Source organism: Colletes gigas, unplaced genomic scaffold, assembly GCF_013123115.1.
Source record: "Colletes gigas isolate AHSC1104 unplaced genomic scaffold, ASM1312311v1 Colletes_gigas_Sc00008, whole genome shotgun sequence".
NCBI lineage: Eukaryota > Metazoa > Arthropoda > Insecta > Hymenoptera > Colletidae > Colletes > Colletes gigas.
Genome location: NW_025106637.1, coordinates 2899603 through 2927500, shown reverse-complemented (window position 1 = coordinate 2927500; position 27898 = coordinate 2899603). Strand labels below are relative to the sequence as shown.

The 27898-nt window shown below is 29.9% G+C and overlaps 7 protein-coding genes across 21 annotated transcripts in view; 5 read left to right on the top strand and 2 right to left on the bottom strand.

Annotated features, from left to right (window-relative positions):
• Positions 1-412, top strand: part of LOC122396723 (la-related protein Larp4B) — a 12554-nt gene extending 12142 nt beyond the window's left edge. For 6 of the 7 annotated variants that reach the window (XM_043395357.1, XM_043395358.1, XM_043395356.1 and 3 more), the window contains one exon: positions 1-412. This exon is cut by the window's left edge. The gene's annotated coding sequence lies outside the window, so the exon portion shown is untranslated. The other variant, XR_006259062.1, reaches the window with a different exon arrangement.
• A 7403-nt stretch (positions 413-7815) lies between these two features.
• LOC122396795 (protein unc-50 homolog) lies at positions 7816-9947 on the top strand. 6 transcript variants are annotated; one of them, XM_043395477.1, is made up of 7 exons: positions 7816-8268; positions 8336-8435; positions 8502-8653; positions 8723-8909; positions 8999-9129; positions 9212-9313; positions 9380-9947. In XM_043395477.1, the coding sequence occupies exons 2-7, from the start codon at positions 8344-8346 to the stop codon at positions 9514-9516; spliced, it is 801 nt and encodes a 266-aa protein (XP_043251412.1). In that variant the 5' UTR covers positions 7816-8268; positions 8336-8343; the 3' UTR covers positions 9517-9947. The 6 variants fall into 6 exon arrangements, with proteins under 6 accessions (XP_043251412.1, XP_043251411.1, XP_043251409.1 ...); XM_043395476.1 differs by having other exon boundaries at positions 7816-8079; positions 9212-9947; XM_043395474.1 differs by having other exon boundaries at positions 7816-8160; positions 9212-9947.
• Positions 9948-10095: 148 nt separating this feature from the next.
• On the bottom strand, positions 10096-13552 carry LOC122396859. The gene is made up of 5 exons (XM_043395579.1): positions 13413-13552; positions 10959-13162; positions 10588-10871; positions 10302-10477; positions 10096-10150 (listed from the first exon to the last, which is right to left on the bottom strand). The coding sequence occupies exons 1-4, from the start codon at positions 13482-13484 to the stop codon at positions 10308-10310; spliced, it is 2730 nt and encodes a 909-aa protein (XP_043251514.1). The 5' UTR covers positions 13485-13552; the 3' UTR covers positions 10096-10150; positions 10302-10307.
• Positions 13553-14181: 629 nt separating this feature from the next.
• On the top strand, positions 14182-19137 carry LOC122396704 (egalitarian protein homolog). 2 transcript variants are annotated; one of them, XM_043395323.1, is made up of 8 exons: positions 14182-14300; positions 15012-15195; positions 15281-15472; positions 15734-17235; positions 17308-17388; positions 17491-17735; positions 17873-18258; positions 18410-19137. In XM_043395323.1, exons 4-8 carry the CDS (start codon positions 15814-15816, stop codon positions 18766-18768), a joined length of 2493 nt encoding a protein of 830 aa, XP_043251258.1. In that variant the 5' UTR covers positions 14182-14300; positions 15012-15195; positions 15281-15472; positions 15734-15813; the 3' UTR covers positions 18769-19137. The 2 variants fall into 2 exon arrangements, with proteins under 2 accessions (XP_043251258.1, XP_043251257.1); XM_043395322.1 differs by lacking the exon at positions 14182-14300 and adding an exon at positions 14324-14407.
• A 1774-nt stretch (positions 19138-20911) lies between these two features.
• LOC122396681 (bifunctional purine biosynthesis protein ATIC) lies at positions 20912-23399 on the top strand. The gene is made up of 7 exons (XM_043395275.1): positions 20912-20936; positions 21088-21291; positions 21374-21662; positions 21750-22241; positions 22326-22718; positions 22798-23062; positions 23130-23399. The coding sequence occupies exons 1-7, from the start codon at positions 20918-20920 to the stop codon at positions 23247-23249; spliced, it is 1782 nt and encodes a 593-aa protein (XP_043251210.1). The 5' UTR covers positions 20912-20917; the 3' UTR covers positions 23250-23399.
• A 278-nt stretch (positions 23400-23677) lies between these two features.
• Positions 23678-26065, top strand: LOC122396679 (cleavage stimulation factor subunit 2). 3 transcript variants are annotated; one of them, XM_043395272.1, is made up of 8 exons: positions 23678-23815; positions 23898-23976; positions 24141-24712; positions 25077-25248; positions 25322-25348; positions 25422-25519; positions 25626-25822; positions 25926-26065. In XM_043395272.1, the coding sequence occupies exons 1-8, from the start codon at positions 23755-23757 to the stop codon at positions 26043-26045; spliced, it is 1326 nt and encodes a 441-aa protein (XP_043251207.1). In that variant the 5' UTR covers positions 23678-23754; the 3' UTR covers positions 26046-26065. The 3 variants fall into 3 exon arrangements, with proteins under 3 accessions (XP_043251207.1, XP_043251208.1, XP_043251209.1); XM_043395274.1 differs by having other exon boundaries at positions 23770-23815; positions 24146-24712; XM_043395273.1 differs by lacking the exon at positions 25322-25348.
• Positions 26066-26308: 243 nt separating this feature from the next.
• LOC122396978 (RING finger protein 17) overlaps positions 26309-27898 on the bottom strand; it is a 216158-nt gene continuing 214568 nt past the window's right edge. The window contains exons 22-26 of the mRNA XM_043395777.1: positions 27335-27808; positions 27170-27263; positions 26892-27042; positions 26525-26687; positions 26309-26436 (exon numbers count right to left, since the gene is read on the bottom strand). Coding sequence (XP_043251712.1) covers positions 26320-26436; positions 26525-26687; positions 26892-27042; positions 27170-27263; positions 27335-27808 — 999 coding nt within the window. The 3' untranslated portion in view covers positions 26309-26319. The remainder of the gene's footprint in view (positions 26437-26524; positions 26688-26891; positions 27043-27169; positions 27264-27334; positions 27809-27898) is intronic.

Below are 27898 nucleotides of genomic sequence, written 5' to 3'. Positions count from 1 at the left end.
AAACTTTTTACATTGTACAGTGACTTCGCCTACAATGAATGTGGTATCGATTAACTATGAATCATAAAAAATTATTTGAAGAAACTCTAATTCGCCGCATATTTTAAAAATTCGTTTGCTGGCAGGATAATACATTATGTAGAAGAGTATTGTTATTGCTTTGGTTCTGTGATTTTGGAGGTACATATTTGTTAGCTTGTAAAAATGTTAAACTAAGGTATTAATCTTTTAATTCCTTTCTCCTCTCCCCTTTCATAGCACAGGGCCGTAACTGGGAAATGTTTATCTTTGTGCCAAACCTTGCTATGTGCGTACAGCTTAATAAATGTTCAGAGTGCAACGAAACTTATTCTCAAACAGAATTCTAAGTAAAATAAAAATGAAAAAAAAAAAAAAGAATGTAATTTCCAAAGCAGATAAATGATAAGAATACTTAATTTGAAAAAAAAAAAAAAAAGAATTTCTTGTTTTCTAATAATTTTCTATGTTTCATTTAAACTATTTATAGGCAAGTTTTGTATACTTTCCAGAATATTGATGACAATTATAATGAGTAATATAAAAATACCAGTTAATTTTTGTACAAAGAAAATATTACCTTATTTGTGTTGTTTTACTTTTCATGTGTCTTGGCTTTTGTTAAATATTAACGGTGAGAAAATGATAAGAAATATAAAATCATATTGTAGACGTTAATTCTACTTAAAAGATAACGCTAACATATTATCTTGGCACCATTTGTTAGTAACAAAAGCAATTGGAACATTTTATTTTACAGTTTAATTATAAGAACACTGATTATATAAGATTGAAATACAGGATCTTCACACTTCTAAGTTTATTGGTATGCCAATTTTAACATGAACGAAAAGTTAATAGATGTTGGTTTGTTATATTTTCTGTATTAAATTTATACACACGAAACAATTAATAGTTTTAATAGTAAAGATTATTGTTAGTAAATACATTCTCGAGTCAAATTTATGGAAAACATTAAAAAAATATTAATTGTATTACAATCATACTATAATCATTATATTGTAAGACAAACATATAAATTCGATATATTTGTTCATAAAACTATTGATAACTATTAAGACACAATATGCACACGATACAGAAATCAATGTAACAGAGAAAATTTATATTAGGACATTATAGTATACTCTGAAAATATAACATTCCATGTTGCCTCAAGTACATTCTAGTCTTTACTAGAAGCTTTAAAATTTGTATTCCAAGTGAATCAGAAATAGTAATAAACTACGCGTTGTTATTAATATTCTGGAAATCATACTTCTATAGATTTTAGTTTTGTGTTCAACTTAAAAGAAAAAAAAAAAAGTATACATTGTTATGATGTTTAGGCACCTATTTACGGCACTGACTTTTCTTTTTAATATTACTGTTACATGAGATAACATACGATTTAGAATTATGCTTTGGCAAGTAATATAAGAGTTATCAGAAGTGTATGGTCTTTGAGCACACATTTAAGTGCCTCAAAATGTTGTGTATATTACAGGAGCTTGGCTTTAGATGTTATACAATTACATGTACCTATACATTATAGCAAAAAAAAACGCATATGATATATTTGTTACTGATATGCGTACAGAAATTGAAATAATGGATATTTAAAAAACCAATCTCCTGAACTATAAAACAATTACCAACATGTATAATTATACTTTACATTTATGATACTGCCTTTTAATTTTTTTTATATCTAAAACGATTAGTCACAATGTTGGATATACAGAAAAATTTATTATCAGCTGTAAATGCATTAAGATATTATTTGAGTTTAAATCGTGGTGCTGTAAACACTTTGCTTTAGTCTCAGTCTTGTAGCACAACTTACATTAATTGTATCTCGATGATACCTTTAAAATTTGATGTAACACGGTTGATTACATCAAGAAACAAGTATGATATATTTAATATACACACATAAATATCTTTTCATTGGTAAATTCACTCGTTCGAAACGTTAAACATAATATCTCTTAATTTGTATTTAACATAGAGTTGCCACATTTTTTGTTTTTTTTTTTTTTTTATTTTATTTTTTTCTTCCTAATGCAACTCTGTATTTGTTTAAAGGCTATGCACATGTACGATAATTTAAACGCATGTTAAGAATACAGTTTAAAAATATAGATCGTGTCAAACATAATAAGTGAACGAACAAATTTTTTCAGCAAGACATGATCACAAAGATATTATTCGCTCTATTGGATAAACATTAAATTCAATCAAACTTTATGATTAATCTTCCTATTATTAAGTCTATATCTATATCTTAAAATTTGCGTAATTCTTTTTTTTCAAACTATATATTTTCCATTATTTCAGTAAATATGGCAATAATACCTAAATGTAAATTTTCAATTACCTTAATTAATAATAAAGTCTGCTTTTTTGCACGTACATGAAAAAATTAAATTGTTTTAAAACGTGCACGGTATTTTCGTCCAAATAAGGTTGCGTCTAATTCTACGTGTATTCTTAATAAGATGAGAGTAGTCAAATGTAGAAATACTTTTTACTCAAACGGCACAGTAATTTGTCGATTAATTTTTTAGTTTATATATAATGCCAATTCACGAGAATTTACCGATAAAAAGATTCCTATAAATACGAAAAATACATATGTATTAAAAAAAAAATTGGATAAGCATTAATATTTCTCGATTATAGAATTTTAGAAAACGTAAACGATGTTAAAGTGATTTGTCTTACTTTATGCGTTATCCCATAAATTATGTATAGCTAATTATGTGTATGCTTTGAATATTTGTTTTAATTACTGCTACGAATTATATGTAAAAAATTTGAAAGTTGATTCCTCTCTATACATTGTCTTTACTAAATGTATGGAACTTAATGTAAGAAACGTTAAACTGTTGGTATATACCATATACCTGTACGATACAAAGTAAGAAACAGACACACCAATACCTTGGATCTTAATGATCATTTGTCTTGTCAAAAAATAATAATTAATGGTAACTAGTAGGAATATTTGAAACATTTATTTTGTAAAGTATAACGAACAAAACGTAACTCTTTAAGTGCATACGAAGAGTTGAGACAGTAGAACTTACACTGGCGATGTAATTAACTTACAGTATATAATGATTTCGTGTAAAAGTAGTTCCAATGGTCCAGGGTAAGGGTGGCATACTGGGATAAAATTGTGATTGGAATGTGTGGAAAAGGTATATTAGAACTCCGTTCTTTTTTAATAATCCCGTCACAAAATCGTGGCTGATAAACTTACGTTAACTCATTCATCAGAATAAACTGTGATTAGATTGAAGTCCAACAGAAATACAATGTATAATGTACTCCGTTTCATAGGCTACAGGCCTAGAAAGTCTGATTTTTTAACTACTATGAGAACTTGTGTATTATAATATGATCTACGACGTTTGTTTATTACTATGTAAAGTGACAAATTTCAAAATTAAACATTAATTACTGTTATTGGTTTTGCTTTTACTTTACAACTTTTAATCTCACATTAATGTTAACATAATTACAATTTTCGTTTGTTAGAAACTCTATAGATACGATTTAGATGGAACATGGCCTAGCATTTTGAATAAAATAGAGAAAACTGATGTATTCTGGAAAATATAATGGCAATTGATGAATCCGTATAGATGTGGGGCAAAAGCTATTTCTGCGTGTAATTTTATTCAGGACATAAAGAAACTGCCAATATCTTCAATACAAGAGACTGACAGTGTCTGTACACAAGATGCAAATTCAATTAAAATTATAACATCTCTTAAAAATTATTGAAATATACGAAGCTGGAAACAAAGACTTTGTGCGTTATAAAGAATCAAACTAAAATTATATATATTTAATATCGTTTATCAATCAAATGATTCGCAAATGTTAAACATTACCTTGCTACAACATTACTTTAAAATCGAACAAGTAGTAGTTACATACTTTCTAGTCAATCTTATGAACTTCGAAGATTGGTGAATACGTTATTTAGTGTACAATTCAATGTAAACAAATTATAAGGAATGAGTATTGCACATTGTTAACATTAATTATAGAACAAAGTTATGCAATTAATATTATTTTACGAAATATGACATCGATGATGTACAATCATGCTTTTTTGTCTTCCTTCATTGTCTTGCATTATAATATCTTTATTTAGTTAAAAGATATACTTTATATATAAAATAATAACGAACCGTTAATAAGTGTTAACATCAATTACCAAGCATTTTCATTTACATGTTTTATTTAAACAAATTTCTGTAGACTTGAGTCGGTTGCATAAGTCTAGTAGAAGTTGCTCATAGTGCTTTATAGAATATAAATAAAAAACTTAAATTATTTACGAACAAAAATTTTTAAATATGTACAAGTATAAGTTATTCCTCAAATCATCACGTATTTCAAGCATCAATTATATATTATTTCTATTTAAGCATTAGAAATTTTTGAAAATTTCATCTTTTATCACTTGTATACAATGGTAATAGCTCATTTTGTGTAATGATTTTCCCAACGGATTCGTACAAAGTTTCAAATGCACTACTATAGTTGTAACTACTACACTGACCATTATTACAGATGAGCATATGGTAAATTATAACTAAACATTAATGAAGTAACGTAATTAAAAATTTATTATTTGGGATATTTGTGCAGAAGAATAAGCCACTATTCAACGACGATAAATATAATTATGTATACTTATAAATTAATTTAGAAATCGAACATTCCTAATTAAAACATTATTTATAATTGTTCTGCGGTTTTCGTACGCAACATATGCGACGCACTAACGTCATGTCATGTACGTTCGATGGAAAATTATAATTTGTAAATATTTGTTTATCATAGTGGGCACTGGACTACAATGTCTTACCTAAATATTTCCGAAAATAAACAAAAAACTATGCTAATATGTTTCACGACGCACGTCGTGAACATTTACTTCGTCTTCTACATGGTAGAATTTTTGCGTCACAAAAATATTTATATAAAACAATGTTACAATTGTCATAGACTGTGTCATGTGTACTGGCATATTAACTCCTAATTTAAAATTTATTTATTTTGTTTGAAGAAAAAATACCGCAACAAATGTAATATTATTGTGTTCAAATGAAGAGATTTAACTATTTAAAACAAGTCATCTCACGCATGATGTTAAATGGAAAATTATATGCAAAAGAACGTTCTTGATTGAAATGATTTAGATGAAATCTTGCAAATGTAAACATACAGTACTGTTAAATGCAAGCGGTAATAATTATCTTTTGAACGTTACAACTTGTAATTATCAAATCTAATACACCAATTGATATCAGTCAGTTTATATGTAATCAACATTTAACGTTAACATTCAGTAACAGTTAGATGAGTTTAAAGCTGCCAGTCATGATGGTCATAAAGTCTGATATGTTCTGTACAATTCCAAGTAACAAATATACGCATGCAATACTTTTAAGTAATAAAATGCATAACTTATAATGTATATATAAAAAGCTCAGAATTCAAACGTAGGAACTACGTTGCATAAAAGATTGTGTCAAATGTGACATGAATTACCAACAAGAACGTTACATGCACGCTATATATTCCATCGTTATAAAACCAATATCTATATTCGGGTCCAAGGAAAACCACTTACAACGTTCCTGCCGTTGCTTATAAAAATACGATCACTTTATATAATTTAACCGGCTCCACTTAAATACTCATAATTTCGTGGTCTTTCGTTACATTAACAAATTTTTTTTTAAATAAAAAAAATCTCTGAGAGGGTGTAAAGAATTGTAGATTATTTAGTGACAATATCGAAAGCTACAACAAATTTTTTAATTAGTTAAGATAGCAATATCCGTTACTTTAGAAACAAAGTTAAGACATGAGAAATGGTCTTGTCGATTACAATGTTGCTCTTGTAATACCTGTAACGTGTCATATATCAGTTACATTGCGGACGAACTCGTTGTATGTTCAGTGCCTTTTGACATATGTATTTCTATGTATGTAAAAATCAATGAATGCTTTTGTATCTATCGATATGCCCCAATTTTCGCTGAAAGAAGTACGCACGATTTAAAATAATCTGTCAAAAAAGCTCTTGTATCCCCTACAGATTAAAACAGAGAATGTTAAACAATAAACTTGATCAAATGTTGGCTTATTGTTTGTAATTATAAATACATAGAGTAAACCAATATTGAATCAAGAGTATTTACATATACATACATACATACATACATACATATATACATACATACATATATACATATATATATATATATATATATATATAGCATTAGTGTGCTCGTTTTAAAGTGCATAACTTTTAAAGGTACACGCATATTTTTATAAATGTCGGTATTGATACGATGGTTTACTGTATGCAGGTTGAGTCCCATAAGACTGAAATTGCAAAAATTTCTATTATTTTCAATAATATGAAGAAAGTTTCAGATAAAGGTGTCTTATTATAAATAACACGTAATACGATAAAAATCATTTTTTCGTAAGATTACAGTTTCTCAGAATTTAGTCACTGAAATGCCTAAATGGAACATATATTTTTGTTATATCAATAGAAACGATATAATAAAACGAATTGAATTCGGAATTCAGTAACAGAAAGAGCAAACATGTTTTTCTCTCGTACGAAGTCATAGGCAAGCTAAACATTGCAACAAAGTTTATCGATTAATCGCATGTTTTACAAAAAAAAATGTTTTTTTGTTGCAATTCTTGGATTGCATACGGCCTTGATAGAGAGGGAAAGTATATAACAGGAAAATGGGTGCTCTACTCTCTCTCTTTGTCTATTCAACGTAATTTTAAATGTGTTCAGTTTATAAAGTTTCTATCAATATGATATCATACATTGTTACGATTGAGCTGATCTTATTATTGCACTTTTCAAACTTTGGAAAACTGTGGGTTCCATTAACAAAAGATTAAGTGATTATGTCTTGAAAATTGTTAACAAGAAAATGTAATTTCTATCTTCGAATTATATATCTTTTCAAACTTTTTTTCGTATCACGACAAACAATAAAACTATTTACAATTTCAGTCACAAATGGCTCATTATGTATATACATGTATATATGTGTGTATATGTATGTATACATTTATATACATATACACACATATACAATATGTATAAAAAATACGTAAGAACGATATGCGATTTGAGACAAATGATATATACATACATAGTTGTATCCTATAAAAATATGGAAAGAAAAAAAGACACAAAGCTATATGTATTAGCTATACATATTAATTTGTGGTACAGTGATAAGTCGTAATTCAATTACACGCATACTTTTACGTCTGATGTGTGAACATTTTCGATGTATCTGTAATCATATATTTGTATATACAGGTTCGTTTGTTGCGTCCATTATGTGGTTAGAGACTACTTTGTACATAATATAAATACACAATGAATGAATGAATAAATAAATAAATATATATATATAAGTGTACCACCGCTTACAAATCAATATCTATCATTCCTTTATCATTCGATAATATAATAGTTTAACAATTAATACACAAAGAATATAAATTTATCAATTGTTTACAAGATTCATGATTCATTGGTATTACATTATATTTTTCATAAATATATACTATAATTAGTGTCATTTCGCATTTTTATTCGTCATTAAAATCGAATAAAGTAGAACAAAATAACAGAATTAAAAAAACAGTAACATATTGTACAATAATTTAGATTTTTCATTTTATGCAATACTTTCAATTTAGTTACAAAGTACATTAAAATCGGTAACAAAAAAAAATATGGATGTTTATTAGTGACAGAATAAAATGAGGGGGAATATGCTATTGAATCAGAATCAGATTGACTGGAATGAAGCCAATAGCCTTCATAGTTTAAATAATTTTGATTTTAAAAGTACAGGGTGATATTTTACACACACGTGATTCATTGTCACCTACGTAAAGAATTATTTATCGTTAATTCAGTCATCGATCAACGAAATTTATTGTAGACCGTGTTCTACACGGTCCAATGATTAAAAAGTATATAAACATAACCTATGATAATGAACGATACGTTAGATTGATAGGATTACAAGTTGTCTATAATTGAAGAAAAAATAAGTAAATACTACCAATAGTCGTGATAAAAACACGGTATACAATTATAATACTTTGGAAACAAAACTGATCGTCGTAGAATCTATTTAAAATAAATTTGCCCTTATCACTGTAAATGTCTTTTCTCCTTTTGACAGTACTTGCAGTTTACAAAAACTGATTATTCTTTTTAAAACAGATCCTAGAATGAAATATTCCACGTCGCCACGGGTAAGTAGGCGTAACTCTAGTGCCCCATCTGAATTAGGTTCAAATTTACCGATGCCAGTAACTTACAGGTAAGAAATTATGCATTGGTTTGTAACATTATCATAACAACTTCTAACAAAATCAATGTATTTTAGGCAAGATTGTATGGGGGCTGCAACAAAGTGTTACAAATACTTGAGGAAACTATTAAAATTTGAACAAATGGATTTTGAATTTGCCTTGTGGCAGATGATTTTTTTATTCATATCACCACAGAAAGTATACAGAAATTTTCAAAGTAGAAAACGTATGTTATTCTCTCTATAATGATAAAATTTCTAACATAAAAAATCAGCAGTTAATGTTTTATTTTTAGAAACAAAATCACAATTTGCAAGAGACGATCCTGCATTTTTGGTATTACTAATGTGTTGTATATGTATATCTTCTATTGGTTTTACTATAGTCCTGGGATTAGGATTTTTCCAATTTATAAAACTACTGTTTTATATGATATTTATTGATTACCTTGCAGCTGGTCTGATAGTAGCTACAATATTTTGGTAAACTTTATAGGACATTACTATAAATAACATAACTATAAACAACATAAAATGTATTAATAAAGTAATAAAATTTCTTTTATTTGCAGGTTTATAACAAATCGTTATTTAAGATTCGATAAAACTCAAAATGTAGAGTGGGGCTATGCATTTGACATTCATTTGAACGCATTCTTTCCACCTTTAATTATACTTCATATTGTTCAACTTTTTTTGTACAGTGAGTCACTATTTTTTGTTACTATTAATGTATACTAAAAGAAATGTATTATTTGCTCATTTTGAAAACTAATTGTTTCCAGGTTTTATAAATTATGATACATTTTCATCGCGATTAATTGGAAACACAATATGGTTAATAGCTGTTGTTTATTATATTAATATTACATTTTTGGGTTATACAAGTGAGTGTAAATATAATTTTTTATTGTACAGAATAAGAATTACTAAATCATTCGTATTTATTTTAGGTATTGAAATACTTCATAAGACACATGTAATATTATCAGCATTACCAATAATATTACTGATATATATTATGACATTATGCGCAGGTATTAATATTAGTCATTTAGTTATGGAATTCTACCATTATCGAGTTGTCTAAATAAAGACTGTTATTTTACCATGAAGGTTTAAATAATTAAATGGGTTCTAATTTACATTTTCATATACATTTTTATGTATTAAATTTTAGTAAATTATAGCCGTTACTGTGTATATAAACATTCGGTATAAGTGTACTCGTATATTGTTTTATCAAACGTTAAAAGTACTTCAGTCATTAGAAAAGGAAACTTATAAGAGGAGTTCTTGTAGAAACATTTTTTATTGGTTACAAATTTCTGGTAACAAAGTTTTATAACTACATTTTATTAGAATTATTTAAATACACACATTTTTAAATCATTTTTGTGTATTGTCTTCAACTAATTTTATAGGAACACAACACTTTATATTAGTTGCAAATAATATCATTCTTCCGAGTCATGGACTTTCCGAGTATAAAATAATGTACACTATTGTATAAATTCTTTGTATGAACATTGTACATAACACTTTTTCATTGTTAATTATTTTTTTAAATACTCCACTCTAAAAATGATTTCTATTTAGTATATATAATATAAATATAATAAAGTACATTGTGAAAATATCTTAAGTAATATAAATATGTTCTTAAGCTGTTGAATATTTATAAAGACAGATGAATGATTCTGTGTAGTGTATGTGATGAACACCTATAAAAGATTCGTAAACATAATAATTAATAAGTAATACAACGGATTCTTTGCAGTATAATAATCATTATATACACTTTAATGTCGAAAGAATTAAAAGTTTCTAAAAATTATAAAATTTTTAAATTTCTATTTCATATATTAATATTACCGATTGTTATAGCAGTTTGGGTTGTTGCTTTAAAGTTGAAATATCTAGAATCTTACTAGGACAAGTCGTTCTAGGTGTTTGACTAAATGGATAACGTTGTGTTGCGGGACTATTTTTTGAATTAGCAAATTTCAAATCAACCTTCGGAGACGCTTCAACGTGAACTTTGCTATTATCTGTAAAACGAAAAATGTAGTTCCTTCATACCTCTATGATATTTTACAAATATTAGTTTAAAAATATGTTGCATATATTGCATAAAAATTACTTTAGTTTATTCTTTTACCTTCTGTTTGAACAGTATTCTTTCCTGGAAGTAATTGATATCTTTCTAAATAACGCATTGTAGCAAAAGACATGTTTGTGCCTTGTACATTGCTGACCATAAGATGTTTTACAGATGCTGAACCCTGCCTTTGTACCGCTAATTCAGCAAGTTGTTCATCGGACAAATACTTTAAAGCTAATGCCTTCATATGCATACTTGTATTTGTTTCGTTTACAGCACTTGTGTGTGTCATATTTGCTTGATAATCCAAACGTGGGTAGAATGATAAGTCAAATGCCATCCTTCCAAACAAATTAACAAACTTATTCGATAAATACAATATAAACTTAATATAGACAATATAATATATTTATGAATTCAAAACATACTTATTGCTATTGTTTACTTCTTTGTGTTCTGGATTTTCGCTTAAACTAATCCCAAGTTTCTTAAGTTGTTCTAATGTAGCAACTTTCACAGTATCTAGTACTCTATTTTCACTCTCATCTTTTTCATTCTGATTTACTTTCTTTTGATCTTGTTGCTGATCGTCTATAACGCTAGAATTTTGTAATAACTGATTTACTTGTCCAAGAACATTATTATAAAAAGTCCAACCCACTTTGGAACTACGTTTAACTTTCTCACTATCATCATCACTAGAATACTCCTGCATTTCAACATGAATACTGGGTTCTGGAGTAGGGGGTGGCCTTTCATTTATTCTTAAATCACCACCATTTAAAATCATACTGTCTTCGATGCAACTCGCTCGTTTAGCGACATTAGTCTGCCCTTCTTTTCGATAATCCTTATAATAATCAGTTGAGCTATTTACAGAATTATTAGTTTTTACAGAACCATTAATTTTTTGCATATTTAACTTTGTACATTGATCTATATTAGTAGGAATATTTGTTTTTCCAAGAACATGATTGCTATTTCCAAGATTGCTGTATTCTGGAGAGTTTTTTCGTATCAATGGTGTTTTTACAATTTCGTAACTCGTTCCTTTTGTATTAATTTTTTCTAAATACTTTTGCACAGCCTCGGTCTGATTTGATTTTGTAATTGTGTCTTTGCATAATTTGGGAGACATAGATCTACGAATATCCGTTTCCTTTCGAATATCTATATGAGGTTGTTTTTCTAAATCTTTCAAGGAAACACTTGCATTTAAATTACTACTTTGTTGTTGACTAGATGACATATAACTCTCAGAGTCCTCAACTATGTTTTCCAATTGTGCACTAGGCATTCTAGTAAAGGAATTTTTATATCTTCTCAAAGATTCACTACCATCATGGAGACCAACATTGTTGCACATTTTTAAATTAGCTTTTTCTTGTTGGCTATCTTTTCTCTCATAATCATCAATGTCCACTGTAAAAGGACTATTTTGTACAGTGAATTCAAAGCTTGTCATTACTCCAATGGAAACTTTTTGTTCCATAAAAGTCTTTCTTGATTGTGCTTCTGTTAATATTAATTCAGCCTGGTTTACGCTTTCACTCTCATTACAATTTTCTTTTTCTTTATCTTTAGATGGTTCACATTGATATGCATGTTTCTTTACATTCTGTGGTGCTTCAATGTAATTGGAAGCACTTACAGAATTGTCATTAGAATGTACAAACAACTGATCACTCTGTTGCTGTAATTGAGATGAACAAAAATAATTTTTCCTTTCCTTAAAATTTTCTTCTTGCATTTTCAATAATCTATCAACTTGTGTCTGCAAAGATTTAATTTGCTCATTTTGACTATTTATAATTTGTAATAAATTCTTGACAGTTTCTTGACTATCTGTGTTGTGAGTAGAACATGGATGAAGTTGTGGAAAAGTATATGCATTTCTATTAAAGCAAGGATACTGATGTCCTAAGTAATGTGGTAACTGAATGTCATTTCTCTTCAAAGTATTTGGATTAATAGTTAAATTTTGTACAGTTGGTCCATCAACTGAATCATTAAATTGTACTTTTTGTTGTTCAGAATTATGAGTTACTAATTTCCTTTCATACAATAATGGAGAATATTCCTTCTCATTGACATCATAATTATCAATATTTATGCATGCTTTAACACCATGTGGCACAGCAGAAACAGGGTCAATTTGTCTCATTGTGTTACTAGACTGAGTTTTCATATTCTGATATTCTTCTGTGTATGGTGCATTATCTTTGCACATTTCATAGGAATGCATGCATGATTTATCATCATTTCTCCTATGTGTTTGTACTTTATACTTTGGACTCATATAACAGTCTTTCTTCAAAATATAATTTCTCCCTTTAGATTCTTTTGAAACATCCTGTGGGTGATAAGGTTCTGAAGTATAACTTTGATTACAATGCATTTTCTGAGGAGTAGCATGATCATTAATCTTAGAAATTGGTGGTCTCCTTGAATAATTCTGTTCCTTCCATGCTGCATATGATCCATTGCTACTTAAAGGTGATGAAACATTCTTATGCATTAAACCTTTTGGTTCAACAGGTGGTGAATGAAAACCCTTGTAATCTGTAGTCCTACGATTTAAGGGTTTATCAAATACTAAAGAAACCTCAGGAACTGATGGTACTGTAAAGCACTAAAATTATAAACATTAAAATATATTATTTTTGTAATGTAACTACTCTCTTTACTAAAATACAATTGTTTTGAACATGAAATATTGAAATATGCGAACAAAAAATTAATATTTTTACTTTTATTTAAGTAATACTGTAAAAGGTCAGAATTTTTTAAAAATCATCTAAAAACACAACAAATTAAAAACTTTGATATTTTGTAACGAAGTATGTTATTATTATACGTTTTGTTTAAAAGAAAAAACTTACATCCAGCTTAGCAGCAGGCTTTGGGGTAATTCTTGGTTCGAATTCATCTTCGTCATTACAAGTTCGATACATATTTTAAGTTAAATTAAAGTTTGAAGTATAGAATTGCTTTATGCGTTCAACAATAATACATATTATTCAATTTATAAGTACAAAGATTCTATACACACAGAAGTTTTCTAAATTCATAATACTTTACTACACGTTTTTCAACATCAATTATTTTTAACGATAATTTTCAGTTTTCGTTTCACTGGAAACTAATTTCAAACAAATTTATATAGTTGACAATGTTGACATGACATATACCTTATTCGAAATAAAACTGTGGCCAACTTAACGAAACAAATTCTAGTAAATTCATCATGTGTTATTCTAAATAGGTATTTTGAATTTGGAATAAATCCAAAAGAATTATTATTTCTCAGAATTTTACTAAATAAAATAGCAAGCAGATTACAATGTATTCAAACAAAGTAGCCCAGTAGTATTACAAGTATTATTACTGAATTTTACTGTCTCGAATTTATTCTAATTGCAGATTTTATCATATCCCATCATTGTTTACTGCATTATTTAGAATATATGTTACTACATAGTCGTATTATATAACATATGTATAATTTTCTATTTACATGTTATAAATATGCATTGTATTATAAATGTTTGTTAAAGTGCTTCTCAAGCGAATATATACTTAATTTTGTACAACTTAATTTGTTAACTAACAAACGCAAACAAAAGCAAAGCTTGTGTTGGGACCATGGTCGGGGCATTAATTCTAAATTCATTTAAAACATAAATGAAGGTCAGCCGCTGTAATTGTTATCATTTTTTGAGAAAGCTATTCTCTTCTTTCAATACTCCCTCTCGTGTCTGTTTTACCAGGTGAGAATTAATTGGATATGCATGTATCAGTATGTATAGAATGATATATTGCACGGTGCACCACATTGGCGGATAACTGAAATTTTACTACATACATATTAGGCAAGGTATTAGCAAGCCCTTGATAAAGCATTGTACCTTATTATCATTGTTTTTTTTAGAAATAGTCTGGTTTAACGGATATTATATGGATATGTATTGAGTTCATTAGTGTTTGTGGTGTGGTATTTTAAATCTATGTCAGAGTTGTTTGACCTGTAATATCTTACAATTCAGATATCGTCGATTCTTAAATTTATATCCAATATGCGCTGTAGTTGGGTGAAATTTTATTTATCGTAGATAATGTTCATACTGGTCAATGCCAAATTATACAACAGTACTCTAATGTAGAAAATTAATATTCGGACATATGTCTTATACGCGATATGTAATTGTGATATTTTAATAAATCGTGATGTTCATTCATTAATATTCAAATTCATAACATAAAAGTATGAATTTATAAAATATTCGTGTATATCAAAAGTGCACAAGTTTCTCGCTACTTGTGTTCGTCAGATATTTCGAGACATAGCTACTTCGATTCATTAAAACCCGATCAATGTATGAAGATATTTTATCATTTTAAGTTTCTGTCATTAATTATCAATATTGAATGAATAATCAGTAAATATCTATATTAACGTCAATATTTCATGTTTCTTTTAGGTTATGATGATCATGATACTATACTACACTATGCCTTAGATAAACCTTTTATTATTAATCTCCATTAATTGAAGTATTCTACAAAAAGGCAGAAGGAAGATTTTATAATGTTTGTATTTTATACAAAGTGTATGATATTGGTAAAGAAAAATTTGCATCTTAAAGAAGTATAGCTATTAACAAGGTATGTGTTAAGAATTAGTAAAGAAAGGTAGAAGTTGATTGATTACATTTTTTATATTTAATTGTATAATTTTAATAAATTCTAGATTTAGCTTATCCTTTGTTATGGTGGCTGTGCAATTGTTTATTCATTGGAATTTAATTAATTGATACCAAAATTTGTGTGTCTCTTTTCCATGAAAGTATTACTAATGAAGTATTTGTAAGAGTACACAATAAAGGATGGCAATAATTAATTCCTGTGCTTTTATCCTTTCTATTTGATGGTTATTATGATGGTAAATATACATTGCTTGGCTATATATTGGACAAATAAAATTAGAAGAGATTCTAATAATTGGGCCAAGCTATATATTCGTTCTAAGCAAAAAATAGAAAAAAAATCAGAAGATAGTATAGGTTTCAATTATCTGTATTATTCTATAATACAATCCTTTTTTATATTACACTCAGGACAAAGCTATAATCTGGTCCATTTATTAGAACCACCCTTTATACATTTATTAAGAAATAAATATGATTAATTTTTACAATTTTAGGATGTATCATGACATCATTCTTCAGGAATTGTAAATAATTAAACTATAAATATATTGGAAGCAAAATACGAAGTAGAAAGATGGATAGTTCAGAATATGAGACTGTACGAAATATGACACTGTTATTCTTTTTTGAACTTCTTGTGGAGAAAGGTGGGCCACGTACGCTCCACGATTTAAGCTGCCAATTTGGAGCTAAAGGTTTTACAAAAGAAATGCGACAAATAGCTGGTGGTTCTCAAAGTGGCCTTAAAAAATTTTTAGCTCAATATCCGATGCTTTTCGTTATTAATGGTGATTATGTATCTGTGAATACATTTCAACAAGTTGTAGAAGAAGAAAATGGATGTAAATTAAGTGGTAAACGTGATTATGCACGAGAGGCTGTAGAATATTTTACAAATAAGTTACTGCAATACGGCGTAGGTACAGAAGTACCAATTAAAAGCCTTTTGGGACATAGATCTCAGGCCTCTCCGGAAGTTAGACACATTTCTGGCCAACACTACAAAGAATTTAGAGATTTTCTTTTAAAGTATCCTGACGCTTTTGTGGTTACTGAAGACAATGTAATATTAAAGCAATACGAAGGCATGAAACCAGAGCCCATGTTAAAATTAGAACCTGATATACCTATAGATCCAGATGTTACAGCAAAATTATTAGATTTTCTTTGCGATTGTATTGAGCAAAAGGGTCCAATTCTTATAGACCAACTGTTCAACATAGTTAACGATAAATTTTGTTATGAAAATTGGACCTCCATATTTAAGACACCCCAGGATTTATGTACATTTGTCAAAATATTCCCCGACGCGTTTCACGTTCAAAGCAATTTGGTAACACTAATTGGAAGGCCGAAATCTTCTACGGTAGAGGGGAAGACAAAAACAAAACTTGCGAATTCCGTAAGAAATCAAAATAGTACTGCGAGTCAAACCATTGCAAGTCTACCTGTTCAGTCGAATAAATGTGAATCAAGTAATACTCAAACATCACAGCCAACAACTAATTCAGAATGTATTAGTACTAATGTAATTAATCAAGTTAATTCTGTACAGAGTTCTTATTCTCAAGTGAACGAAAGCAACAACAACTCTCCTCCAGTGAGCTTACAGCAGCAAACCTTAAAGCAAAGAATAAACACACTTGTAATGAAGACTTTGGCAGATAATACGGAGAAAGATCGTAGTTTACAAATTGTGCAAATGGGAGATGCATGGAAATTGAAAGTACTACAACAAACTAGAGTGATCGTAAATCCAAGGGAAAGTCTTCAAATTATTGAGGATATAATAAATCCTCGTAAGCCGCCTCCCGACGGCAAAATTGCTGTTTCATTTGATTGCGAAGGCATAAATTTAGGAGTTAAAGGACAACTAACGCTCATACAAATTGGTACTATGTTTGGACAAGCATATGTATTTGACCTATTCACGTGCCCCAATCTTGTTCAAGCTGGAGGACTTCAAAAACTTATAGAGCATAAAAATGTTATTAAAGTAAGGAATGATAATGCTGAATATTTATTTCGTACTTCGTTTAGCTTTTATATATTACATATATAATTTCAGGTAATTCATGATTGTAGAAACGACAGTGTCAATTTGTATAGACAGTTCAAGATTATGTTAAACAATGTTTTTGATACACAGGTATTTGATTTGGAATTGTTAAATATTTTTCAAATATAATTTAGACTATAAAATAACAAAAATATGCATTATTAGAAGAACAAACTATGTTTACATTTATAGGCAGCTCATGCTGTGCTTCAGTTTCAAGAAACTGGTAAACCTGTATATAAAGTTAAGAATGTTAATCTGAATATACTATGTGATCAATATGGTGCTCCGTGTAATCCATTAAAGGAACAATTAAAAAATATCTATCGTAATAATCAAAGGTACTGGTGTCGGCGTCCATTAACACGAGACATGCTCATTTATGCTTGCAGCGACGTTCTGTGCCTTGTTCCACAAATATATGTTTCTATGGCTAAGTATGATTTACTTATATACTATATACCGAATAAGTTTATTGATAAGTTATTGAATGAGTTTATAAATTTTCGTACTCGGGTCGCGAGAACCTATAGTCATCTTATAATTATTTCTCGTTTGCTTTTAATGCCATTAGACTTATAAAACCGGAAGTACAAGCTCTGTTTGCCGAGTTGTGCGAAGAGCAAATTCAAATGCACATTAAACCTGCAGAAGTGAAAACACGTAAGAAGCAACGGAAAGTGGAAACGGAGGTTGCAGATTTGAAGAAGAGAATGGAAGAGACGACTACTAAAAATATCGTGCTAAGTAATCGTGAAATACGTCTTTTGCGTTACTTGGATCTTACTGAGGATGAAAAGGAGAAGTTGAAAGGTAGTTACAAAGTTGCAAGGAAATTGGAAAAGCTGGAGAACATGGGTCAAGATAAAGGAGACAGCAGCGACGACGATGACGACGATAAAGTTGACGACACAGAATACCATAGCATGGAAAGTTATACTTCGGAAAATTCACATTCTGGTACATCCATTTACAATTAATAATCCTCTCTGAAAAATGCTTCCTGTAATATTTTATTCTTATTAGGGGCTGGGGGTTTTTTTACTTAGATGAATTTTTTGAGAAGTTTTAGAAACATTGACTTAAAAATATTTAATGTTTGTGCTTCTAGGTGGTATACTGTCACCAAGAAACTCTGACACCCCTAGCCTCACAGAATCAATGCAAATGGTCGATGAGATACTTTCCGATGAACGGATGGACCGATTTGAGAAAATTGAAAAATTGGAAGCAATTCTTTCGGCTGTTACCGGCACTGCGACCGATCAATTTTCTTCAAGTAGTGTGGACGCATCTCCAACAAAATGTGCGTGCTCGTGTCGAGATATAAAGAGTCCACGAACGGTTCGTAAAATCGGAAATAGCGTGGCTTGCCAAACGTATAGTACTGGTGATATAGTAATTACCAAAATATTTCTCTCGGAGGAAGAAAAAGAACAAATAGATTTAATGAATTCGCCAAAAAAGTAGATGTCATACCTGCTGTGCAAGTGGTAGAAACGAAGTTGCCATTACTACATTTTTTTATGAAAAGACGAGTGGGCGACGGAAAAAAAAAAAAAGAAGTAGTTAAAAATTGATCTATTTTATGTAATTTGACAAAAAAATGTAATATTTAATTACAACAATCAACTAAACTTTAACTCTAGATACGTATATTTTTCCAAATCTGATGCTATAGTAATCAGAATTTAGGAAGAATCTGCTTCTTATAAAAAAAAAATGCAGTATTGTAAAATGTTTACTTTTTAATAGAAGATTACCTTTCTTTACAAGGGTATAAGAAAGAATTAATCAATTACATAGTAATATGCAGTTACAAAACAATATTTCATTACTAACAAGAATAATTGACGAATTAAATTTCTTCGAGTAATCTATGTTACTACTCAGGATTAAAACACTAATATTGTTCTGTAAGACAGTATAAATGATGAAATATTCTGACGTTAGTTTTAAAAAAAGTTTTATTACTTTTTAGTGCAATTTCGTTAACAAAATTGCGTTATACGCAAGAAAATTTTTGTTCTTTACATAAAGTGCTGCATTAAAATCACTGTTTTATATAATACACACTTATGTAAATTTATACGAAAACACATTTTATTTAATTAAAAAATATTTTTGATAAGGTTTCTTATAGTCATATTTGTGCCAATTTCTAATATGATGTATCATGTGCAATTACTAAAGTACTTAAAAATTTTTGAATATTTTTTTATTTATTTTGACAATAAATAACGAGTGCAAGCTGCTTGTTATTGGTGAAATCAATTTTAAAGATGACTATATATGTATGCATTATAGTGTATTTCTCAAAAAAATAAGCACAGGCGAATGTGTTCATATTACAATACAGCTGTTTTTAATGCAATACTTTTCAAGGCTATAATGTAATGCGTCCGTTTAAATTTGTATTCAATCATTGTATAGTTTTCAATTTCAAACGTTATTTTGAAATTTTACTATATTTTTCTTTCTGTTGAATGGAAAAATATATGAAAATTGTTATTTATAAAAATGCTTGATCAAGAAAGTTACAGAATACACATCAATGAAGTTTTTATCTTTGAAATACTTAGGTGATAATTATTTTAATAATCCTTTTACATCGTTTTCTTTTTCTTTATAAACAATCCTTCGTAAATAGAAAACTATATAAATTTTTCAATGCAGTTTATGACTATAGTACACCTTAAACTGTATTGTTATTGCAAAATAATTATATACAATACATTTTTTGTTTTGTAACCTACAGTACGTTTTTTTCAAACAGAAATAGTCTGTTGATATTATTTAATATTCATTACAAACGCATACAGGTATATTTTCTCTTAGTCTCTTTTAAAAATAACACTGGTCAATACTATGTTAAACTATAAATTAGAGTCAAGTGCCTTGTTTGTACTAATGCATTTAAGTCGTTTTAATTTAAAGCATGCATTAATTTAACAAAAAAAAATGACAAAACTATTTTATCAACAATAGTAGAGAATGTTGTTATTAACAATAATTAATTTATTGCATAAAAAAAAAAAAACATTGAAAGATGTGCATAATAAATATTTTGTGAAATTAGCTACTTTCATTACATGAGATCTATACATAAACTATGTCAATAAATATTCCCTGTATCCTGTCCTTCATATCCTAAAAAAAATAAAAGGTTTTACTTGTTCTGGTCGATAGTTTTTCATTGAATTTTTATATTTTTTATTCTCGCGAAATTACCGCTGTACACAACGTTGTTTATAACGTGTTTTTGTACTGTTTACCGTAAAACATCTTATATAATTTAAACGAGATAACATTTGACTTGCAAGACCCCCGCAAGTTGCGAGATAATTTTAATTTTATGCGCATACATTCGCGAAACGCATGTATAGCGCGCTCCATAAGTAATAAATGGTACTATAGCCGTTCACACACACGTTTGCATGCTCAGCATGGGGCAATGTGTGAACTATAATTGGAATGGAGATTACTTTAGAGTCGAACACTTGTTGAGTCCGGCTTTTACAAGTCGCGTGCGAATCGTGATATTGGTTAATACGACCACTGATTTCGTACAAAGTTATTTCGATTCCCAGAACAGTATCGTTTTTTAAAGAATAGCACAATGTCCGCAGGAAATTTAGGTAAATTATATTTATATTTATTAGACAAAATCTATATAGAAATCGATATTGAATTGTTTAATATCGTAAAGATATTTTGTTCATAATTGTTTTCTTCGTATAATTTATAAGTTTTACGGACGATTTACATTAAAACTTTACATTATTTCAGCACTTTTGAGCGTGTCTGATAAGACGAATCTGTTACCATTTGCTAGAAAATTACACGAGTTAGGCTTGATCTTAGTTGCATCTGGTGGAACAGCAAACTCTTTGAGGAATGCTGGGCTTCCAGTAAAAGATGTTTCCAATATTACTGGTGCACCTGAGATGCTTAATGGGCGTGTAAAAACTCTTCATCCTGCTGTACATGCTGGTAAACAATAAGTGTATTTAAATAGATTACTGGCTTTTGTTCATGTTATAAATATTATACAATACATTACTTTATATTGCAGGTATATTAGCCAGACTTACAAAGCCTGATCTAGAGGATCTTTCTAAACAAGATTATGAACTCATTCGACTTGTAGTGTGCAATTTATATCCATTTGTAAATACAATTTCAAAACCAGATGTGTTAATGGAGGATGCTGTTGAAAATATTGATATTGGTGGAGTAACTTTATTAAGAGCTGCAGCTAAGAATCATAGCAGGGTAACTGTTGTTTGTGATCCTAGTGATTATGATAAAGTTGGAAAAGAGATGGAGTTATCCGTTGATAAAGATACTTCTTTGGAAACTAGGTATATTGTTCATTGAAATCAAATTTGAAAAGTAAATGTTCCAAGTTCTGTCCAATTGGCTTTAACATTGTTCTTGTTATTTTTTAGACAAGTATTAGCACTCAAAGCATTTACTCATACAGCTGAATATGATAATGCTATCTCAGACTATTTTCGTAAACAATATAGTGCCGGTGTTTCTCAGCTGACATTGCGATATGGAATGAATCCACATCAAAGACCGGCCCAAATTTTTACCACTTTGGAAAAGTTACCTCTGACCGTATTGAATGGTTCACCAGGTTTCATTAATCTTTGTGATGCATTAAATGGGTATCAATTGGTGAAGGAATTGGAAGCAGCTTTAAATTTGCCAGCTGCAACATCCTTCAAACATGTCAGTCCAGCTGGTGCAGCAGTTGGTGTACCATTAGATACCGTACAAGCAAAATTATGTCAAGTAGATGACTTGCTGAGTCAACTTACACCATTAGCAACTGCTTATGCTCGCGCGCGAGGAGCAGACAGAATGTCAAGTTTCGGGGATTTTGTAGCATTGTCTGCTCCATGCGATGCTGTTACAGCTAAGATCATATCTAGGTAATAAAAAATTGATACAATTTCTTGGATATCAAAAAATGAATTATATTTATCATAGTAATCTGAATATACACATAATTTCAGAGAGGTCTCCGATGGTATTATTGCACCAGGTTACTCAGAAGTTGCACTTCAAATTTTGAAGAAAAAAAAGAATGGTGCATATTGTATCCTTCAGATTGATCCCACTTATGTACCGTCGCCGATGGAACGCAAAGTTTTGTTTGGTTTGACTATGGAGCAAAAGCGTAATGATGCAGTTATTAATAAGGATACGTTCGCCAATATTGTTACAAAAGATTCGACAGTTATCTCTGACTCTGCTATGAGAGATTTGATTGTAGCTACTATAGCAGTAAAATACACACAAAGCAATTCAGTATGCTATGCAAAAGACGGGCAAGTGATTGGAATCGGTGCGGGGCAACAATCAAGGATTCATTGTACAAGACTTGCTGGCGATAAAGCTGACAATTGGTACATTATGTTTCATAATTTACATACAATGGTAAATGTTGTAACTTGTTCTTGAAATTTACTATTGAACATATTTTAGGTGGCTCCGTCAACATCCGAAAGTTACTAGTATGAAGTTTAAAAAGGGTGTAAAGAGAGCGGAAATCTCAAATGCAATCGATAATTATGTAAACGGATCCATAGGCAAAGACATGGATGAGTCTGCGTGGGCTGCCATGTACGAAGAAGTTCCACAAAAACTCTCCGAAAACGATAGATCGGAATGGATCAAAAAGGCGGATAACGTTGTTGTAAGCAGTGATGCTTTCTTTCCGTTCAGAGATAATGTGGATAGAGCCAGACTGGTATGTAGTTACTTTTATATTACTTCTTTTTTATAAGACATCATGTAAAAATGTTATTTAATTACAGAGTGGTGTTAAATATATTACTAGTCCTTCCGGTTCTACAAATGACGAGGCGGTGATACAAGCCTGTGATGAGCATGAAGTTGTGTTAGTTCACACTAATCTACGATTGTTCCATCATTGAATGAGGAAAGAGTATGATTTGTCAAACAACATTAATTGGATCCTTGTTTTATGATCTTCCAATCACCTATTAAAATATAAACTACAAAACATAAACACACATTTTTATGTAAAATATTGAGAATTTATTTTTTAAATATAGATTTGTACATTTAAATGCATGTTAATCCATTTGAATTTCGCGGTAAATCTGTTACTAGGACGCCATGACAGATAACAGATTTTTACCGCCATCGGGCACCTATCGCCAATTGGCATGCACATTTACAATTATTTTACAATTCATTAAGTAACAATTCATTTTAAGAAAGGCACAATTAATTTTAACTAATTTTATTTTAAAGAAATGAAGAATATAAATTTCATTTGCAAATTAAATTGAGTCATAGTATGTGCTGTATTCTATCATAATATGCACCGATGTAAGTCGGTCTCGTTTGTGTTTTCCTTCGACGAGTAGTGTGTTTAAATTTCGAATAATAAACAAAAGCGAATAAATTGCAAACATGAGTAATTCAACTATTTCGGATCAATCGCTCATGGATAAGTCCATGCGGAGTGTTTTCGGTAAGAAAACATCGATGATTAATTATTTTTCATTAATATCTGTGCCGTATAACCTTCAAATGTATCTAATCTTTTTTAACAGTCGGGAATATCCCGTACGAAGCTACAGAAGAGAATTTAAAGGATATTTTCAGCGAAGTTGGACCAGTACTTTCTTTCAAGTTGGTTTATTTTAAATATATACATTATTATTTACCAAAATTATTTTTTGTTTAATTTTTGTAGTCTGTGGTTGTACATGCATTATGAAATACTTGTTATAAGTTAAACATGTTCTAAATCTACACGTAGATATAATTAACAGATTTTAAATTGTTTTAAAAAGATTAGTGTTTGACCGAGAAACAGGCAAGCCCAAGGGCTATGGCTTTTGTGAGTACAAAGATCAAGAAACTGCTCTTAGTGCTATGAGAAATTTGAATGGTTATGAAATCGGCGGAAGAACATTACGTGTTGACAATGCTTGTACAGAAAAAAGTCGGATGGAAATGCAGAGCCTTTTGCAAGGGCAAAATACTGAAAATCCTTATGGCGAGGCAGTACAAGCCGATAAAGCACCGGAGGCTATAAGTAAAGCTGTTGCGTCGCTGCCGCCTGAGCAAATGTTCGAACTAATGAAGCAAATGAAACTCTGTGTACAAAATAATCCAAACGAGGCGCGTCAAATGCTGCTCCAAAATCCTCAGCTGGCCTATGCCTTGCTGCAAGCACAGGTAGTGATGCGAATAGTAGATCCACACACAGCAGTTAATATGTTACATAAAGCAAATCCAATCCCAAGTGTATTGACACCTACCGATAAACCACCTGTACATCCAATCGTACCACGGATTGAAGAACCATGGGCTCCAGCACGACCAGCACCAGTTACCAATCCTCCAGCACCCATCTTTGCCGGTAAGATTAAAGCTGTATGCACACTTTTTATATTTTTTTTTATACTTAAAATGTTAAGTTGCAAAAAATATAAACAAAAAATCGATTTTGTTAAGAATCATACAAAGGCACTGTTTCTTTTTGATAGAATTTTTTGGAATAAAATTTAAAGTGAAGTGGAGTGAAAGTGTAAAATAAAATTTGTTTACTTAAGGCTTCATTTTTGAAAAAAGTCAATTTTCAACTTTTGTCATATATACGTACATTCAAGTAAGTAATTATACTACTTCCGTTTATTTTCATATTTTTAAATATTGACAAAGTTATGTTGCAACCATAAAAAAAACTACATTCAAAGCTTTCAAGTAACGTAATTTTATAACAGGACAAGATGTCGATCTACGTACATTAGATAGACAAATGGATCCACGTTTAGCTAGAATGGATCAAGATCTAAGAGGACCACAACAAGTACAACCAACACCCGTTAGCGCGCCTCCGGTCGTATCCACCAACACTGATCCCAGGGGACTGAGCACGTTTAGTATCGCCGATAAGTTAGTATTATCCTCATATTACACTAACTCTTTGAATTAATATCATAATTAAAAAGTACACCGTTTTTTACAGCGCTCTTCCTGTTGAAGGAGTTGAGAGGTTCCATAATTACTTTAGATAACCTAATGAATAGCTATATTTAAGGTTTCTTTTAAAAATATATCTTTTCCAGCTTTTGTCGTGATCCAAGAACAGATAGATTTGTCAGAGATCCAAGAGATCCTAGAGATCCAAGGATGCCCATTGATCCGAGAATTACAAAAGCTAATCGTAAGATTTCAAACCAACGGAATTACTATATAAGTTGTTACAAGTCACCTTATTTTTTCTATAGTAATGTTATTCTAATATATTTGTAACTTTTAATTTTTTTTAGCACCAGTGCCAGTTGCACCGCCAGTGGTGCCCAGACCCGTTGCTGCACCTATTGTTCAACCTACAAACGTTGTCGCTGCTAGTGTTACAGTTCCCGCACCTACACTTCCGGTATCTACAACGTCCGCAACCTCGAGACTGATGGCAGGTATGTCATCAGCAGGTAATATACCCAGTGGGGCATCGGATCAGGAGAAGGTACGTTATCACATGAATTTATATAAAAATATATTAAATATTACATAGATATGTGAGTACAATATACAAAAGAATATGAAAGTAATTGCTAATGTTGTTACAGGCTGCATTGATAATGCAAGTATTACAATTATCAGATGAACAAATTGCTATGTTACCGCCCGAACAAAGACAAAGCATTTTAGTACTTAAAGAACAAATCGCGAAAAGTACACAACGTTAACGTATAATGATCTCTTTTTTATATCTTTAAACTTACATAAATGTTATATAACTATAATGTATAAGCTTATTCTAGCATGGGAAATAAATGTATGAAACTTTCTCTGTGTCAATGGTATTAAATAAACTAAATACAATAATATCACGGTGATAAATATAGAAAACTTAGGCTGCTATTTGGAATTGAGTAATTTTATACTTTCGGTACGAGTGTCCCTTTTATAAATGTCGTAAAAATAAATGTTTACTACTTAATTTAGAGACGATGTAGTTAGTTAGTTCTTTTTCAATTTAATTTGAAACAAACCTTTGTCGATAAGCGTTTGGTACAGAAGTGTGTCGCAATTTTTGTTTTCGTACAGTTCGACGCATGTTAAATCTTCGTCATGTTCCTAAAATGTCCAGTTTAAATAGTTACAACTTGTTAATAAATACGCACTATTCGAGATTGAGGTAGTACCAATCCATTTGGTTACTTACTATTACTGTAGCTATAACACATTTACTGTACATTTTTTCTAATTCAGATGCAAGCATATCAAGTGCATTAGGAGGGGCAATGACTTGTACATTCCATAATTTACACTTAATCGACATAGCTGGTAGATCTGCCCACTCCTTTTTCATGGTATATAATTCGCATCTTATATATAAACAAAAGAAAAAAAAAATATGTTGTTACGTTGTTGTTTAACGATGCAACGTAAGATTACGTTTATTTGTAAATTAATTTCGTTTTAAATTAAAGATTTTTAAATAAGATTAGTGTTGACTATTTGAATGGAATTATGGAGCGAGTTTTAGTATTAGTAGATCTTTCGGAAAATTGTATGAAAGTAACACTTACTTTTGAGAATTTACCGTTTTATATTCATCGTTACCGAAGTCAATATATAATAATTTAATTTCAATATTATCTGTATCTTTTTTAGGTTCAGTTTCTACTATCAGACATCTATACCATAGATTGTCATTGAATTTCGCACAACATGGCGTGTCTGTGAAATAGAGTCAATTTTACTTCGTTTCTTCTTTCTTTAAAATTACTTTATGGACTTTTTTTTTTATTTAAAATTTAAAAGTTTTTATTAGAAATAGTTTAATGTGTTAACGAGTAATACTCACTGGGAACGATATTCGTAATCATTGGCTGTTTCGATGCATTTTCTTGCAAATCGTTCATTAGAAGCAGATATTGCTTATAATATGTACTTAAAACCTAAAATGAAGAAAGTATTAGACACAAAGCATGTAAAGGTGAAGTGTAATGTATTAAAATTTATCGTATACCGGTGATTGTGTGTTTTCCTTTAATTGGGCGTGGAATTCAATTTCATTGATACTGCAACACAGTTCTATTTCAAAGTATTCTTCGTTTTGTAGATCTTTGATCAATTTATTACTGATCGCGAGGTTCTCATTAGATACGACGCGAGGCGTTGAAGAGACTATGTCCTTTTCTTCGTACCATAAATTCTCAATATCGGTTGTAGCACAACTTTCATCCATGTTTACTGTATTCGTGTTTGGGAGTAATAAAGAACACCCACTGAGAACTGTGTCTTTTATTAGTTCTGTTTCCGAACTAGATGAAATCGAGTTTTCTATAATTATGACGTCCGGGGTATCCGACGTGGATACATCCTCTTCATATATACTACTTTTATCGTTGGGTTTGATACTCATTTTCCAATCATCAATTAGAAATGTAATTAAATTGCACCTTTTTTTGCAATACTTGTTTGGTAATAACGTTACACGAATCTAAAAGTATTTTGTTACGTATGTTTAGAGATTAAATAAAATAAAGTGTAATGTATTTTATCAAAGGTTTTACACTAGCATAAACCTCGT

Excerpts from the sequence above, each read along its gene's own strand:
- LOC122396795 (XM_043395476.1), top strand. The coding sequence starts at position 8,344 with ATGAAATATTCCACGTCGCCACGGGTAAGTAGGCGTAACTCTAGTGCC. Across the intron at positions 8,654-8,722 it reads AAATTTTCAAAGTAGAAAAC|AAACAAAATCACAATTTGCA; the intron begins GTATGTTATTCT and ends TTTTATTTTTAG. Across the intron at positions 9,130-9,211 it reads TGTTCAACTTTTTTTGTACA|GTTTTATAAATTATGATACA; the intron begins GTGAGTCACTAT and ends AATTGTTTCCAG.
- LOC122396859 (XM_043395579.1), bottom strand. The coding sequence starts at position 13,484 with ATGTATCGAACTTGTAATGACGAAGATGAATTCGAACCAAGAATTACC. Across the intron at positions 13,163-13,412 it reads AGCCTGCTGCTAAGCTGGAT|TGCTTTACAGTACCATCAGT; the intron begins GTAAGTTTTTTC and ends TTATAATTTTAG. Across the intron at positions 10,872-10,958 it reads GAAGTAAACAATAGCAATAA|GATGGCATTTGACTTATCAT; the intron begins GTATGTTTTGAA and ends TTTGTTTGGAAG.
- LOC122396704 (XM_043395323.1), top strand. The coding sequence starts at position 15,814 with ATGGATAGTTCAGAATATGAGACTGTACGAAATATGACACTGTTATTC. Across the intron at positions 17,236-17,307 it reads AGCATAAAAATGTTATTAAA|GTAATTCATGATTGTAGAAA; the intron begins GTAAGGAATGAT and ends ATATAATTTCAG. Across the intron at positions 17,389-17,490 it reads ACAATGTTTTTGATACACAG|GCAGCTCATGCTGTGCTTCA; the intron begins GTATTTGATTTG and ends TTACATTTATAG.
- LOC122396681 (XM_043395275.1), top strand. Across the intron at positions 22,242-22,325 it reads ACAGCTAAGATCATATCTAG|AGAGGTCTCCGATGGTATTA; the intron begins GTAATAAAAAAT and ends ACATAATTTCAG. Across the intron at positions 23,063-23,129 it reads ATGTGGATAGAGCCAGACTG|AGTGGTGTTAAATATATTAC; the intron begins GTATGTAGTTAC and ends ATTTAATTACAG.
- LOC122396679 (XM_043395272.1), top strand. The coding sequence starts at position 23,755 with ATGAGTAATTCAACTATTTCGGATCAATCGCTCATGGATAAGTCCATG. Across the intron at positions 23,977-24,140 it reads GGACCAGTACTTTCTTTCAA|ATTAGTGTTTGACCGAGAAA; the intron begins GTTGGTTTATTT and ends TGTTTTAAAAAG. Across the intron at positions 25,249-25,321 it reads ACGTTTAGTATCGCCGATAA|CGCTCTTCCTGTTGAAGGAG; the intron begins GTTAGTATTATC and ends CGTTTTTTACAG.